The sequence below is a fragment of the Peromyscus californicus genome, unplaced genomic scaffold, assembly GCF_007827085.1.
Source record: "Peromyscus californicus insignis strain IS unplaced genomic scaffold, ASM782708v3 Scaffold_9__1_contigs__length_137607984, whole genome shotgun sequence".
Classification (NCBI taxonomy): domain Eukaryota; kingdom Metazoa; phylum Chordata; class Mammalia; order Rodentia; family Cricetidae; genus Peromyscus; species Peromyscus californicus.
Genome location: NW_026294617.1, coordinates 148488 through 165884, shown reverse-complemented (window position 1 = coordinate 165884; position 17397 = coordinate 148488). Strand labels below are relative to the sequence as shown.

The following is a 17397-nucleotide window of genomic DNA, read 5'->3' as shown; positions in this document are numbered from 1 at the left end:
AGAGCCTGCCCTCCATAGGTGGCTGAGGAAATATGTCCCTGATTTTGGAGCTCCAGCGTTGTAGTAATCTCCAGAAGGGCTAACACCAGTGTCAGCCTGGGATACTATTTATAACTGTAGAATTCACCTAAGCTTCTCCAGCAAATGCAGTGTTAAGAAGTCCCAAAGTGAGGTCTCTTCAACCAGAATGTCACTCTTAGAAATCTCTGTTATAGGCTAAATTCTATTGAAAATTCTCATTGAAGTCCTAAACCCTAGTACCTTAGAATGTTGCAGACAACACTTTATGGGGTTATTGAGTTGAATAGAGGTCTTATGTGAAGGCCTTAGCAGAGATGGCATCTTTATAAGAGGAGGAAGAGACACCAAGAATGAAGTTTATAGAGGCAAGACTGTGAAGACAGTGAGAAGATGGCCATCCGCAAGTCAAGTAAAGAGGCCTCAGAAGACACCAGGTCTCTGACACCTTGATCTCAGACTTCTAAACTCCAGAACTGAGAAAAAATTTAAGAAGTCTGTTGCTGAAACCAACCAGTGTGCTGTATTTGTCATGGTAGCACTGAAGAACAAATGGCCTCTCCCACTAGGAAATGATGGCAAGCCACCCTGGTCCCCGCTTTTGTAACAGGAGACAAGTGAGTGGCTTCTATTCACAGATCCTCACAAACATGGAATCTAGACACACACACTCCACCTTATCTTCATGCAGTAATTACTTTTATCAATTTTACTGGACTTAGAATCACCTAGTGACCTACTTCTGAATGTGTCTGTGGGGGTATTTCCAGGAGGGTTTAGTGGGAGAAGGAAGACACAACTTGAATGTGGGTAGTGCCATTCAGTGTTGTGAGGTCCTTGACTGAGGGAAAAAAAAATAAGGAGAAAGCCATTCTCCTTTCTCTGCTTTCTGATCAGCCCGGATGGAACCAGTTTACTCCATGTTGGCCCCTATCTCCCAAACACTGACCTAAAACAAGTATTTTCTCTCTTAAGCTGATGTTGACAGCAGTGAACAAAGTGGTTATTAAAGATAAAATATCTCCTCCTAAAGGCCCTTGGGTGAGCCAGTTTCAGGGACTATACCAAGGAGAAGAGGCTCTCTAGAGAAGATGGTGCAATTCTACGATAGAATGAATCTCATGTAAGTCAAATTGCATTAAAATAATACCCAGACCAGTCTTGAAGAGGAAAATTAATTAAAAGGACAGATACTTGTGAAAGGGAAAAGAAGTATTCATGGATGTCAAATCTAGAACATGAGTTGCAGTCTGCTTGATTCCCTCTACCACTTTTGCAGTCCAGATTTCTATGCTTTTCTCTGCTTATTGAATTTGATAAACCTGTTATCTCCCAAAGTGTTCCTAGCAGTGGGTGAGGAAGGCTATCACATAATTCATCTTCATCTGGAAGGCATGGGAAATGGAAGCAGGTTTAACTTCAGTTCAACTGCTCCCATTTTATAAATTCTTGGAACAAAGGACTTATGATGTGATGACATGGGAATTGAAGTTTGCTCTTTTCAGTTTTGTCCCGGTGTCAAGAGAGCATTCCTCAGTCAATACATACGTGCATGCATGCATGCATACATACACATTTCCTAGAATTGTTAAAAATATTATATCTGTTGTATTAAATTTCCAAAAGTAGAATTCAGACGGCAAGTTTCTCTTAAAAAGGGTGTATTTAGGAACACTGCACTGATCATCAGGGGGATTTCCCTCCTTCCTTTCTATTATCTGGGGCTTAGACGAATCTTTGCCAAATGCCTACAAAATGTTCACAGATTCTTTCATGCAATACATTAGCTTTTTGCTAAACATCTTAAAGGATTTGCCTTTTCAAAAAAAAAAATCCATTGTACAATCCACAGTATTTCTATTTCAAAACAACTCTGGCATGTTTAATCCAAGTTGAGCGGTATATATCCACTTCAGGTTTGCAGCTCCATCCTTCAGAAGCTCAAAGGCTACGGGAAGACAAGAGAGACGCCCTGAAGTCAATCCAGGCACAAGCCAGCACATGATCGAGTCAAACACATTCAAGGGTCAAGAATTACCCTTCTGTCCAGAAGCAGTAAAGTGAAGTCCCAAGGAAAAGATCCGAGGTCCCCGCACCCACCCAGTGAGGAGCCAGTCACTCCACCGGCAAGACCTCTTTAAGAAGCCCAGCTCAAGGCGGGGGCACAGCGCTCACGTGATCCGGAGCAGCTTGCTAGTTTGCGGAAGTCGCTCTTCAGTCCAGTTGTCGGGATGGTGCAGCTGTACAACCTGCACCCGTTCGGGTCGCAGCAGGTGGTCCCCTGCCAGTGGGAGCCAGAGCAGTTCTGCTGCGGCGGGCGGGACGCGTTGTTCGTGGCTTCGGGCTGCAAGGTGGAGGCTTTCGCCGTCCAGGGAGCAGATCTGTGCCAGCCACGCTGTGTCTTCTCCACGCTGGGCAGAGTGCTGCGCATGGCCTACAGTGAAGCCGGTGAGGAGAGACTTTGGGGCGGGTTTCTGAGTGGGGAAGGGGCGGGTGCTTCTACTTACATGCTGCTGAAGGCGCTTTGTGCAGTTGTCATAGCAACCACAGATCTTGTGGAGCGCCTTGTTGGAGTGCTTGCCTAGTTTGCCTGAAGCTTTCGGTCTGACCTTCCGCATCGACCTTGTTCAACTAGTAATCTCAGCACCTGGGAGGTGGAGGCTGGAGGATCAGAAATTTAAGATCAACATCTGTTATTTAGTGAGTTCCGGAGTAGCCTAGGCTACAGGTAATCTTGTCTCGAAGCAAAGCAAAACAAACACCCCACACAGGCATGGGCCTGCAGTGGGAAGGGAACGCTGACTTACCCCTCCACGTCTTGAATTAAAGGCTTGTGGCTGGGTTCCACTTATGCCAGACCCATAAAACAAACAAACAAACAAACAAAAATGTAAGAAGAAATCTCAAACCTCGCCCAAAAGAAAGAGGGAGAGAGAATCATAGCCTGAAGTTCACGGATCTCAAAAATTATTCCAAATCATAGGCAGCCCTATAAGTCACTATTACCTCTGTGTGGTTTAAAATTCTTACATTCTGGTCTGATTTTTAAAAATTCTTAAATACATTGTGTCTGTGCGTGTGTGTAAGACAAAGACATAGGCTGTATAAAATGTTCCTAAGGGACATTTATGCCAAAATTTGAGGCAGCAGGCATTATAGAAGGCGGTTTTCTTGCTGTCATTGGTGTTGATTCCTGGGATCCTTGCATGGCTACTACTTGTGTCTAAGAATCATTTAGAAAGCATTAAAAAAAAAAAAGCCCCCATTCCTGGGCCACACATTTGGAAACACTGTTAAGTTTCCTTGGAGTGAGGCTGACATTGCAGTGTATTAAATACTTGTCTGGGTTGGATACTAATGATTTGAGCCACAAGGATTGCAGGAGGCTAACACTAAACTGTGATTAACCTCGTTAATGAAACCTTGAAGAACAAACATGCTTTTATAATCAAACTGGTTGCCTTAAAAAACTTGAGAAGTCATGTGGTATGGCATTAGCATCATGAACCATATAGCTCAAAGGTAGCTTTCAGTCCACAGTTGAACTTTAACCTCTGAGTGTAACTTCTTTTAATTCATGTGTGACCAAACATTAATACACTGACTCCTGGCTTTGCCTATGTCCAGAAAACCTGTCTTTGACTTTTCCTTTGGCCTCTTTTTCATATTCTCAGTATGTGGACCTGGGGATTGTATTCTCAGTGCCCAGTATCCTCCGCTGTAGCAAATCTCCCCTTGTAAAAAAACCAGGATAATTTGTGTATTTATATTTACTGTAAATGTTTTCTAGGTCTTCTACCAAGCAGAAAGCATTTTCTTTTACTTACTGTCAGATCCAATGGAAACACCAATTCTCAAACTCCAAAAGGCAGTCCATATATCCAGAAATTAGCTCATCCAGTACTTTGGGGGAGGAAGGGGAGGTTTCTGGCAGTTAGATAAAAGCCAGCATTCCTCAGGAACTTGTGAAGCTGGTTCCAAGTGAGTCATTTTCCTTACCTCCAGCAAAAGGGATCTATGGTTCTCCAGTTAACCTGTGGTACCTATCAGCATACCAAGGTCCAGACTAGCCTCCTTACCTGTTACATATTTCAAAGTTCATACTAGTATTTTAGGTCCTTACCTTCTTCTCTATCCTAAACTCCTTTCAGCTTGTGGGCTTCCCTTGCCGCAGCTACTTATTCCACTTATAACCTGGCTGTTCTCTGCTCTTGCTGGTCTCACTATGCTCCCTCTGTTTTCTACCCACTGCTGTTCTCTCTCTTGCAGATAGCCCTGGCCATGTCCAGTCAGCTGTGCATGTTGAGTGTGCTTCTTTCTCTTTCTGCTCTGGACTCTGCCAGATCTTCTGGCTGTTCTTTCTCTCTTACTCAATAAAACCTTCCCCTTAACCATACTATTACTGAGTGGTCATGTCATATTGGCAGTTTTCCTTCAGTGCCTGCCTGCCCTGCCAGTGTACATAAGGTGTTAAAACCCTCACATACACTTACTAATCAGTCAAATGCTGTTCTCCTTTTGTAAAATGTGGACAGGATGTAAGTCAGCCTTGGGCTCCCTGTGTCCAAATTTCTGACGTAAACAACTTGAAAGAATATAGATTTATGTTGTTTATAGTTTGAGAGGACTCAGTTTACCATGTTATGGAGGGCTGTAGCTAGAGTTTTCCTGCCTGGCCCACAGCCAGGACAAATCTCTATCACCTGCCAGTCCCATAGCCGTCAGACCCAACCAAGTAAACACAGAGACTTATATTGGTTACAAACTGTATGGCCATGGCAGGCTTCTTGCTAACTGTTCTTACAGCTTAAATTAATCAATTTCTATTAATCTATACCTTGCCACATGGCTCGTGGCTTACCGGCATCTTCACATGCAGCTTGTCATCATGGCGGCTGGCAGTGTCTCTCTGACTCAGCCTTCCACTTCCCAGCTTTATTCTCCTCCTTGTCCCACCTACACTTCCTGCCTAGCCAATGGCCAATCAGTGTTTTATTTATTGACTAATCAGCAACACATTTGCCATACAGAACATCCCACAGCAGAGGGCTTATGTCATGGTGACCAGAAAATAAAGTAAGCAGTAACAGGAAGGGACTAGGGCAAGATAGAGTTCTCAGATGTCCCCTCTCCAACAGTGATCTTCCTCCCAGATGTCTCCTTCTTCTAGCCAGACTCCCTTCTATAGTTCTACCCCCAGCACACTAAAGTTTCCAGAATTTAAATTTACCAGTGGACTGCTGCATTGATTAGGTCAGAGCTCATGATATAGTCATTTTTGGAAATGTTCTCACAAGAAACAATCAGAGGTGTGCTCTAAGGTCTTTCTTAGTTTAATCAAGTTGAAATGCTGAACTATTATAAGAACATTAGGGAGAAAGTAGGTAACAATATAGAATGTAAGTTTTGAGCTTTTAACGTCATCAGGGATAATGGAAATTGAATTTAGGCTGCGTATGTGATGTGAAAAGGAGGGATAACCAACAGACAGAGAGAGACCCAATGGCCAGTGCAGTGTTGAAGGCCCTGTTGCTGGACATGTGTTTATGAGGGTGGCAGGGCAGGAAAGTGAAGACCACACAGCTCTCCTTGTATGTACTAAACCAGCACAAGTCATTCTTTAGCACTTTAGCACAAATATACTGAACCATTGACCATTGTCCACCCATCCCATCTGCCCCCATCTCCACGCCTATATTTAATGATGCATCAGGCACATACTTTCTTTTTAAAGTTAGGTGCTCTCTTAAAAGGTTATACGGAACCCTATAGAATTTATTTCCTTTCCAACAGTTTGCAGAATGAGCATAAGCCTTTGGATTAGTTAGAACCATCATTTGTTGACTGTTGCCTTAGGCAAGTTGCTGTTAATAACACTCTGAGCCTCAGAGTGCTGAACTATAAAATTGGAAGGAAGATATTTTCCTGAAGGGCTCTTATAAGGATTTACAGAGAACTTTAAAAGTGGGCTCATGAGGCTTGCTAAGTAGGCATGCTTAGCAAGTGCTATTACAGCATTTGCAGAACAGGTCATCAATCTGAAATCATGCAATACAATGTGGATATTACCTATAACTTGCAGACACATCATTTCATGTGTGGACATTATATATATATATATATATGTGTGTGTGTGTGTGAATTGAAAGCTTTTATTGTAACTAAAGAGATATTATTTTAAAATGTCAACTCTTAAATATGGTACCAAAAGAATATGGCAACAAAAGAATAGTAGATGAATCGGACATCACCAAAATTAAAGATTTTTGTGCATATATTCTACCAATAGATGGAAGGAGCTATTCAAAGGATTTGAAAAAATATTTATAAATCATATATTTGATAAGGGAATGGTGTCTAAAATATATAATAAATTGATTTGGTGATAGAAAACCACATTAATTAATTTTTTTTAAATGAACAAGTGGAACTGGAACTGGGATGTACAACCAAGTGCCAGTGCACTTACCTAGCACACGTGAGGTGCTGGGTTTGATCCTTGGCAGTACATACATAGCAAAGGACTTGAATAGATATTTCTCTGAAGAAGACATGCAAATGTCCAAAAGCACACAAAAAGAGGCTCCACATCACTAATCCTCAGGGAAATGCAAATTAAACTCACAGTGATATACTCAAAACCCATAGTATAGTTCTTATTTTAAGATTATCATAAAGTAGCTGGACGTGATGGAATAATTATAAGCACTCAAGAGGCCAAGGCAGGAAGATCTTGGCAAGTTTGAGGACATCCTGGGCTATGTCATGAGTTCAAGGTGAGACAGGGATATATAGCATGCATGACCCCTGAGATGGTAGGAAACAGGCATGTATAAATAGTTTTGCTGGCAGTCTGAATTTCTGTTATCTAATTATGGTGGTAACTTTCCAGTTTCTAATAAAGTTTAAAATACTCTTGATCTGTAGCCCAACATAAATTTCCAACATAAAACAAATTATATAGGTATAGGTTTATTTGTTACAGAATAAAGTATAGTAGGTAATCCCCCTACATTAATAGGAGAATTATTAAATAGCTATGGCACATGTGTATATAGGATATTTTATAGATATTAACATATCTGTATGCTCTGTTGGGATGGTGAATGGTGGATAGCCATGTATCAACTTGGAGGAAAAGATTTATTCATTGTTCAAATAATTGTAAGTGGTTCTATTGCATGTTTATGCTGTGTAGTTACTTGGATTTTTTTCCCCCAAGAAAATTGCTAACCTGTATACTTGAGGTTGTTATTTCATAAAATAGGTATTATTACAACAAAATGTGATTATTAAGTTAGACATGAATTTAAAAGTTACAGATTGTTAAATAGAGTTAGTGTGATATAAAAAGACAAAAAGCCTTTCTGTGACCCAGGTTTATATGAGAGAACGTGTTTGGAAGGTCAACACCAGACTGTGTGAATATTAGTCCTTAAGGATGAGACTGAAGGAGGATGTCATTGTGCTTTCCTTTTGTGCTTTACCATTTTGGTTTCTACAACAAATGTTACTTTTATAGTTAAAACAATCCAATATAATCACTAGTTAAAAGAATATTAACTTGAATTTATATTTTATTTGGTATCTCTAGTTTTATCCTACTTTTCAGAGTTGTGACTTATGTAGCAAGAGAAGGAAATGTCTAATGTAAATTCTGTTAAACTCAGACTTCCTTAGTTTTTACCTGAATTTTGTAAGTTACGCTAATGTTGCTGCGCTTAGTTAGTAGACCTTTCAACTGTGATAAGAGTTAACAGAGGAAAATGGAAAGTTTTTTTTTTGTTATATGAATAGTAAAGGAGTTGTTGTAAGACACTGAGATGGGAAGAGACTGTATTTCAGTGACTGATGTGATTTAACACACACCTCTGTCACTTAGATGGCAGCTTTGTTCCTTTGAATCAGTTATGCATTTGAGTCATGTTATACGTTCCATTTTCAGGCAGCAAAATAAGTGGTTGAATTTCTAATTCCAAATTCTAAATGCAATCTTGCTTCCTTTTCTAGGAGACTATCTGGTAGCAATTGAAGAGAAAAACAAAACTATATTCTTGCGTGCTTACATGAACTGGAGGAGTAAGAGGACTGAAAATTCCCGTGTGTGCATTCGAATGGTTGGGCACAATGTGGAGGCACCCTTCTGTGAAAGCTTTAAAGACCAAATGTCTATAATTGAAATGCCATTGTCTGAGGCTCCTTTATGCATTTCATGTTGTCCTGTGAAGGGTGATCTACTTGTTGGCTGCACAAATCAGTTAGTCCTATTTACTTTGAAGTACTGGATCATTAATGAAGAATTCTCAGTGTTGGACTTTGAACGTTCATTAATTATACACATAGATAATATCACTCCGGTTGAAATTTCTTTTTGTGTTGGGTATGTTGCTGTCATGTCTGATTTAGAAGTCTTAATCCTAAAACTGGAGTCAGATCCTTCAAAGGGAGAGGGAGTTAAACACCACTCACAAAAAACCAACAACCAGTTGAAACAGATGGAAGGTAAATGATGAATTTGACTTTCTAAAGAACCCTAGTACCTATGAGGTTTAGGTGTTCCTATCACATTGGTTTGGGTTTATAACTGTCCATAGCCTATTCTGTTTCTACATATATTTGTCAGTATGTGAGTAATGGAGCAACTGCTATTAGATGAGGGGTTTCTAAAGAGAAAACAGTTGGTGTTCTTTTGTTGAGATAGGGTTTCAATATGTCCCTGGCTGACCTGGAATTCACTTGGCTGAGGCTTGCCTCAAACTTGTGGTCTTCCTGTCACAGGCTCCTGAGTGTAGGCATTATAGTTGTGAGTCCCTATGCCTGGCCTACATGACTTTCTAATTTTTATTGTCATTAAATTTGATGTTTAATGACATTGGATAACATTGTCCTGATTGCCTTTTTTTGTTCCCCAACTTGCTGCAGGCTAGAGTTTTTAAAGAGTGAACTTTAATGGAAATAATGTCTCCATAAGGCTGACCTGTAGGCAGTCCTGGGGGGGGGGGCATTTTCTTAATTATTGATGTGAGAGGGCCCAGCCCATTGTGGGTGGTGCCACTCCTGAGCAGGCGGTCCTGGGGTGTATAAGAAAGCAGGCTGAGCAAGCCATGGGGAACAAGCCAGTAAACAGCATTCCTCCATGGTCTCTGAATCAGCTGCTACCCAGAGTTCCTGCCCTGACTCCTGCAGTGATGGAGTGAGATCTGAGAGTTGTAAACTGAAATAAAACCCTTTTCTGACCAAGTTGCTTTTGGTTATGATATTTTATCACAGCAGAAACATAAGTCACAAGCCATGCCTAATGTTCATTCAGGCGGATGGTAGTACTTATAGTTGCTAAACTCTAAAATGTTATGTTTTAAGATGTCAGTAATGACACTTCACGGCTTGAATCAGAGGATTTTGTTATCTGCCTAAAACCCATGGAGCTTCTTGGTGAGAAGTGTGAACAGTCGGGAATATCTGTTAAACTGGAGTCCACAGGATTAGCCGATGAAAAAGTAAAATATTCAAGTGTTCAGCACCTGCTATATAGGTATGAGAGCACTTTTTATTCACCAGGATTTAATATTTATGTGCCTGCTTAAAGTGTATGGAAATTAGATCTGTCCTCTTTCTCTTCTTAAACCTACAGACGTTTTGCTCCTGATATTTCATTCTATGTCTTGTCTGATAACATCAAGTTACATTCCCTTCAGCTGCTACCTATTCACCAAACAGGTAAGTACGGCTGAGCTGCCTTGCAGAGAGGTGACAAGGCCCTGGACTGGAGGGAAGACCCATATGTAGACAGACATTAGATTTGGTTCTCCTACTCAGTCTTCTGAGGAAAGAAAAGTCATATTGGCTAGGAGAAGTGAAGCCACTAGGTGAATGTGACCAGAAAAAACTCAATTCTTTTGTTGTTATTGTTTTTGAAGTAGTCTGTAGGCCCAGTAAAAGAAATTTGTGAGCACTGTTGGAGCTGAGTAAGTGACAAAGTTTTTTAGGATGGACTTGTAAGTGAGGTGGGAAAACTTGGTCTGAGTGGAAATTCATTTGAGTACTGCTTTTCAACAGTGCTGCACATTACATTTACCTGGATACTTAAAAATACTGTTAAGGGAGATTTAGCTCAGTTGATCAGGTACTTTTCTAACATGAATAAAGTCTGGGTTTGATTCCTAGCACTGAATAAACAGGATGTGGTGATGTACACATGTAATCTCATCACTTGGGAGGTAGAGGCAGGTAGGGTCAGAAGTTCAAGGTCATCGCCTAACTAATGAGTTCTAGGCCAGTATGGGCTACATGAGACCCTCTATTAAAAAAATGCGAGTGATTCTGATTCTGACTTATTGGACTGTTTTGGACTCTGGCACTCTCATCTGGCACCAGAAATCTAATGAGCACCAAGATTGAGACCGGTAGGCTCTGCATTCACTCATGGCCTGTTCAGCATCTTCAGATGGTTTCTGGGAAGATATAAATGTTGCTGTAATCCAATGTCTTTATAATGTTATTTTTTTTAAAGTAGACATTCAGTAGCTACTGTTGTTGATCATTGTGCTGAGTACAGAAAGAACAAAAGTAGGCAACATGCTTGTACCTATGAACTTAATTATCTGACGGTAAAAGCAGATACTCATTAAATACTGACAAAATTGTGGTGTGGACAGCATGACAACCATTGCTGCTTGACAAACTTCCAGCATTTCAACATTGCAGACCACAGTTTGCACCTTTTTACTTTCATTTTTAATGATTCTCACTATGTGTTATGAGAGTTCTCTTTTCCTTTGGGAAATTTTGCATGGACTTTGAAGGATGAAAATGCATAAAATGGCAGGCCCTTTAAACAAAATAATTCTTTGGGAAAAATCCCTGTTATCGAGGAACCAGGAATCCCATTATGCCCTCCTAATTACACCAAGAACATTTACTAGATACACCTGGTCCCAAGCATGAAACATCTACAATCCAAATTCAGAGCCTGAGGTCATTAAGGGCAAGAGTTCAGTTTATAAGGTATAATGGGAAAAGAGTAAGATATCAGGACCTTCCTTTTTTGGAGCTATGGGGGTAACAGGCCCATATAGTAAGACTAAGACACAAAGGGACACAATTAGGGAATACCTCAGTGGTTATCCCCTTGAGGAATGAGAATTGCTCTTAAATTGTACTGGAGTGTCTGGTCCCCAGAGGAAGTCCTTTTCCCAAGGTCAGGCATTTGGATAAGGGTCTCCATTCCCTCTAGGCCTTGAGGCAAGTTCCTGCTTGCTAATAGCAGTCATTCTCCTTATCTCAGGAGGAACTTGTAGCCTTTCCTTGATGTAAGAAGGTTCCTGGTAGAGTTACTGAACATGTGAGAACAATAGACATTTAGATACTCACTGAATTTTCTGTCACTGAATCATTGAGTCTGCTTTCCATCTTGCCTGTGACTAAACTATTAAGTACAAAAAGTATATATATTCCTTTTCTAATAAACGCTTCTGGCAGCCATCCCGATTTACCCTCAGATCATGTCTCCCTCCTCCCTTTCTCTGCTAACTCTACTCATCCTCTTTGGGACCTGAACCTCCCACCCCTCTGAAGCAGGTCACTGGCAAAATTAGACACTGAAATAGTGCTCTATAGGAAAAAAAACCCTGGTAGCAAAAGCCTGTAGCAAAAGACCCCTACTTTCTCTGGGGTCTAGGAAGGCTGCTTCCTGAGAATGGATGACTCTGGGATTTAGATGGGTTCAGCAAAGGGAGGAGAAGATGAAAGGACCAAGCAGATGCCATAACAGGCTGCTCAGTCTTCTCTCAGAGATCAGGCCTCAATTTCAGTTTCCTGAGACTTGAGTAAGCAGTTTCTGGGAGGGCCATGAACAAAAGACTGCTCAAAGTTCAGCCAGATGTTTACTTTCTGGGGCCCCTCACCAACTTAGAGTTATGTGCAGTATGTGCTTGGCCAGCCAGCCCCCATGGTGGCTCAAGGACAAAGCCTGGGACTTGTGCTGGACTGCCCCCAAAGTAATAAATTGTAACCACCAACCAGTAAATTCAAAGGTTACATACCCTCACCCAATTAAAAGAGAACAGAGATAAAAATAAACCAATCCGAGTTGCACCTGTGCAAAATTCCCCCAACCCCCCTGAAGGGCTTGTGGATTTTGCCTTTAAAAAGCCAGCCACACAAAGAAAAAGCAAGTTCCTCCTGGCCTCACGACTACAAGTGAGTGCTTTGGATCCAGCTTTCCTGTCCGCAGCTTGTAAACAAACAGAAATAAACCATGCTAATTGCATTCTGAACCTAAGGTCTGTGGTGGTTTGTCTTTGGGGTCCTAATCTGGGCATAACAAAGAGAGTTTTCTAAGTAGAAGAAGCCCCAAAGCTGAGCAGAGAATCTGTATTTGAGGAACCGAAAGAACCAAGTGGAGTAAAGGAAAGGGGGATGTGATACAAGACTGGAGACCAGACAGGGCCAGTTAGCCAATCAGAGGGGCAGCTCTTTTCATTCAGTGAACTTCCCATAACAGTAGGAATAAAAAGTCTCAATCGTTCCATAGCCAATGTGACCTAACTCTGGGTTCATTTTGTCTCAGCTTGACTTGCTTACTGTTGTAGCTTGAGTTTTCCTGCCTGGCCCACAGTCAGGACAAATCTCTATCACCTGCCAGTCCCACAGCCCCTCAGACCCAACCAAGTAAACACAGAGACTTATATTGGTTACAAACTGTATGGCCATGGCAGGCTTCTTGCTAACTGTTCTTACAGCTTAAATTAATCCATTTCCATTAATCTATACCTTGCCACATGGCTCGTGGCTTACTGGTATCTTCACATGCTGTTTCTCATCATGGAGGCTGGCAGTGTCTCTCTCACTCAGCCTTCCACTTCCCAGCTTTATTCTCCTCCTTGTCCCACCTACACTTCCTGCCTAGCCAATGGCCAATCAGTGTTTTATTTATTGACTAATCAGCAACACATTTGCCATACAGAACATCCCACAGCATACTGTTTTCCATCCACAGTAGCCTTTCTGCCTCCCTCAGATATGCCAAGTAGTCTTTTCTGTAAAAGCTATTACTTTTTCTACGTAGACCTAGAATGTGCTTTCTTCAGATCCCTTGTGAGTGGTTTATTCATATCATTTATTGCACAGCTCAAATTTCACCTTATCACAGAGATCTTACCTGGTTCTCTCAGTTTGACATACTTTTATTTTTAATTATGTGAGTATGTGTGCATGTGAATGTGGTTCTGGCAGAGGCCAACAAAGACGTTACAGGTGGTTATGAGCCATCCAACTTGGTTGCTGGGAGCTGAACTCAGGCCCTCTGCTAGAGCATCAGTTAACTACTGAGCTGTCACACAGGCCCCTGGCTCTTTCCATTCAATAATCTCTCTTCACTTTAGAATTTACTTGTTTGTTCCCTGTCCCAATTCCCATCACCAGAATGCAAAGACTCTGTGAAAGAAGTCACCTTGTTTTGTGTATTGCTATCTCCCTAGAACCTTGAACAGCAATACTGCAGCAGGCCATAGGGAATATTTATTGAATAGACAAATGACTGTAGATGTGTGGTCTATATTTGAGCTGTGTCAAAGGTTGAGTGGTTGTTTTAGAAGCTGAAGAATTTGGTTAGGTATTTTATAAGAGGAACCAAGATATGTAAGCTGTAACATTGTCATGTGCTTAGAGATCAGTTCTGTTTAGCTAGAGCTCAGATGTGTACCAGAAAGAAGAAATGGAAATGGTTTTGGGCTAGTTGTGGAAAGTGCAGAATTGGACTTTCAATATCAATGAGTATCATAGAAGGAGGAAGAAAACTTTAAAAAAACCCTCTGGTTATGAAAATTTGAAACTTATTTAGATAGTGAGAAAATAGTAAAACAACCCCCTATATCCCCATCAACAGCTTACACATGACAATATCCTGATCCATTCCTAGTTATTTTGATGACTGTTTTAAGATCTATACCTTTTCTCCATCAATATTTCTCTAAACAGAATCAGGATGTTTTATTTTAAATGAATTCAAAATACTTCTCATGTAAAAATTCCAAGATGTCATCAAATATCTTTTTAGGGTTCCCATTTTCTTGATGCTCTAAAGATTTTTTTTCCCTTACAATTCATTTGTTTGAATGAGGTACATAAACAAGTTAGATTTATGCATCTTGGTTGATTTCTGTGTCTTATATGGGATCAGCCTTCTCTTTTTCTTTTTGCAATTTCTGTAGCAAGAAATTGGACATTTAATGTAAAGCTTCCTATAATCTGAGTTTTGCTGATTGAGTCCTCACAATTGACTGAGTAATTCATCAGGTTTCTGTTGTACCCACTGTATTCTTGTGTGAGTTAGTCATTATATCTCAGTCTGTGCTTTTTAGTACATTATTAGCTATAAGTTGCCCTCAAACATTTGAAATATAGCTAATAGAAACTGATATATACTGTAAATATAAACCACAGACTAGATTTTGAATGTTTAATACTAAAATATAAAACACTTGTTTTTTGTTTATTGCTTGTTGAAATGGCAATGTTTTAGACATGATAGATTACTGGACAATATTACTAAAAACTGTTTCCTGTTCTACTTTTTGGAAATACTAGAAAATTTAAGTTCCAAATATGGAATAATTACGTGTTTTATTTTCTTGTTGTGCAAGTAGTTCTGTTGTCTCTTAGAAAGGCTGTGGTTCCTGGTGGACAATGCAATATTAATAGCCATCAATGAGTGTTGTGACTTACGTTGTTGCAAGATGGTGTTTTCCTAATTATCTCCTCCCTTTTACATTTCTTACTATCCACTTCCCCTTATCATCTCTGTGGTCTCTGATACAGTCTAGTCTGATATAGTTTAGTCTGTCTAGTCTGCATAGGAAAATCATGATATTAATTCTCTCCTTTTATTTTCTGGCTTCATGGCATGTCTCTCTTGCATTTTTCCAATGCAGGTTTTCCTCCTGATGGAAAAGGTTTGTCTCAAGAAAAAGAGCTGCTGAGTCTTTTCTGTTTCTTCTCATTACCTCACGTGGGCTATCTGTACATGGTTGTGAAATCTGTTGAGTTAATGTCAGCCTATTGGTATCCTGAGAAGTCTCAGCAAGCAGTGCTCACACCACAGTTTTTGCACGTCATCACAAGGTATGGGTCCATTGTTGCTTCTTGTTCTCTGGCTCACTTGTTTTCAGTACATTTTCAAGCTGCTGCTGAAATCTTTGAGAATTTTAAGCCTGTTATAGTGGTCTTGTTAATGTTAAAGGTTTAGGCTCTGGCTTTGCCATCGTGGTGCTCCCTTAGATTGGATGGGTGGCCTTGTAAAATCTAAAGTTCTCAATGAAGCTTTTCAGAGAATTAAGAAGAGTGGGGGACAGTTGAGCATCTCTTTAGATTCCCTTTCTATGCCTCATCTCATGGCCACTATCTCCCCTCAGTGTGAACTGAGTCATTTCATAATGGTTTAGAACTCAGAACAGCCAGAAATGATCTGATTCTGTTCCTCAATTAATAAATCTGGAGAAGCATTCATAGGGAGGTAGAGATTTGTCATCATGTGACTAGTGGGTAGCAGTTATTTTCAGGGTAGTCCTGGCCTTACATACTAGAATATAAATTGATCTCTCTCTCTTTCTCTCTCTCTTATCTTTTTTCTTTCTTTTTTTTTTTTTTTTTTTTTTGGTTTTTCGAGACAGGGTTTCTCTGTGTAGCTTTGCACCTTTCCTGGAACTCGCTTTGGAGACCAGGCTGGCCTCGAACTCACAGAGATCCGCCTGGCTCTGCCTCCCGAGTGCTGGGATTAAAGGCGTGCGCCACCACCGCCCGGCTTCTTTTTTTTTTTTTAAATAGCATAATTCTTTATATATTCTTTGGGAATTTCACATCATGCACCCCAATCCTGTTTACCTCCCCATCCCTCCATATCTGTTCATTACCACTGCAGCATCCCTCCCCAAAAAGGAATTCCTCCCAAAATTAATTTAAAAAAAAACACAAAAAAAAAAAAACCCACCTTGCTCTTCCATTTTTTCCCTTCTCTCCAACACCTCTTCATTTGACCTAGTGACATTGGGAGCTGCGGTGTGTCACACATTATACCTTTTGTCCAGTCAGCCACACCCACAAATTTCCTTGCAATGAGTCATTGATCTGGTTCAAGGCCTCTGGCACACTCGTTATCTCTGGACCCTCACGGAACTCCTCCCAGATATCCTGATGGAGTCCTGGGTCTATCATTCTGCAGGACCAATTCCTTCATGTGCTCTAGCAGGTCATAGATGGGATAGATGTTAGGGTGGGCCAACCCAAGGCCCAGGGTGTGGGTCTGATTGGTAGCTGAGCTGGTCAGCCTGGGCCTCTGGGCCTCTTCCCCTCAGGCAAGGTGTGGAGCCAGCTCTTCTAGGCCCATGCCGTTGGGGCCAGATCTCCCATGCCCATGATGAGGGATAGGGCCATCTCTCCTGAGTGCAGAGAGAGGAAGGGGCAGCTCTCCTGCGTCAGTGTCCAGTGAGGAGCAGGCCAGCTATCCCAGGGCCAGCAAAAGATGGGGCTGGCCCTGCATAGCTCCTGGATTTCAATATCCAGATCATTTTGGCCTTGGCAACATCATGGCCCTCGGATGCCAATAACTTGGATGGCTGGTCAGACCCCAGGCATCTTAATCAGCCCTCAGTGGTAACAGGAGCCATGGACATCAACTCAGACCCTGGCTGATGTAGGACCATGGGCCCTACTCTGTAGGGTGCAGGCCTGGTTCCAGCAGTTAGGGCAGTTAGAATGTCCTGTGGGTGGAATCTGGCAGTTGGAGGTCTTTGGGGGAGGGCCTAGCCACTCATGTGGCTCAGAGGCTTAAAACTGATAGAAGGAAGTGATAAAGGCTGTAATCCAGGTTTTCAGAAATGTCCAATCGTTAACTGCCCACAACCTTGATTTTTGTTTTAATTTGGTGAATATATCAGAATTTCCAGAGGGTGTTAAGAGTATATTTTTAAACAGTACAGAAACCACCTTGGGATTCTGATGTACATTTTTTTTTTTTTTTTTTGGTTTTTCGAGACAGGGTTTCTCTGTGTAGCTTTGCGCCTGTCCTGGAACTCGCTTTGGAGACCAGGCTGGCCTCGAACTCACAGAGATCCGCCTGGCTCTGCCTCCCGAGTGCTGGGATTAAAGGCGTGCGCCACCACCGCCCGGCCCTGATGTACATTTTTAAACAGACTTCTCCCTGGTGTAAGGAAAAATGCCAACAGTGGGAGTGTCAGAACACAGTCTAAGAATGGAGCCATGTGAGTAGAATTCTTAATGCTTGTGAGAAAACTCCAAGAACACAAGACAAGAGTCTTGTGACCTCAGTTCCTTCTAAATATGAGTTTGTTCTTGGAATGTGCTTTCACAGATATAGTAAAATGT

General features: G+C 41.3%; 1 protein-coding gene across 7 annotated transcripts in view; it reads left to right on the top strand.

The window, feature by feature from the left end:
* The first annotated feature begins 1024 nt into the window (after positions 1-1024).
* Positions 1025-17397, top strand: part of Hps3 (HPS3 biogenesis of lysosomal organelles complex 2 subunit 1) — a 49106-nt gene continuing 32733 nt past the window's right edge. For 2 of the 7 annotated variants that reach the window (XR_008216316.1, XM_052730449.1), the window contains exons 1-5: positions 1025-2466; positions 8029-8520; positions 9379-9550; positions 9650-9735; positions 14949-15138. Coding sequence is in view for 3 of the 7 variants with exons in the window: in XM_052730449.1 (XP_052586409.1) it covers positions 2250-2466; positions 8029-8520; positions 9379-9550; positions 9650-9735; positions 14949-15138 (1157 nt within the window). In the remaining 4 variants the exon portion in view is untranslated. The remainder of the gene's footprint in view (positions 2467-8028; positions 8521-9378; positions 9551-9649; positions 9736-14948; positions 15139-17397) is intronic. The other 5 variants (XR_008216317.1, XR_008216315.1, XR_008216314.1 and 2 more) reach the window with 4 other exon arrangements.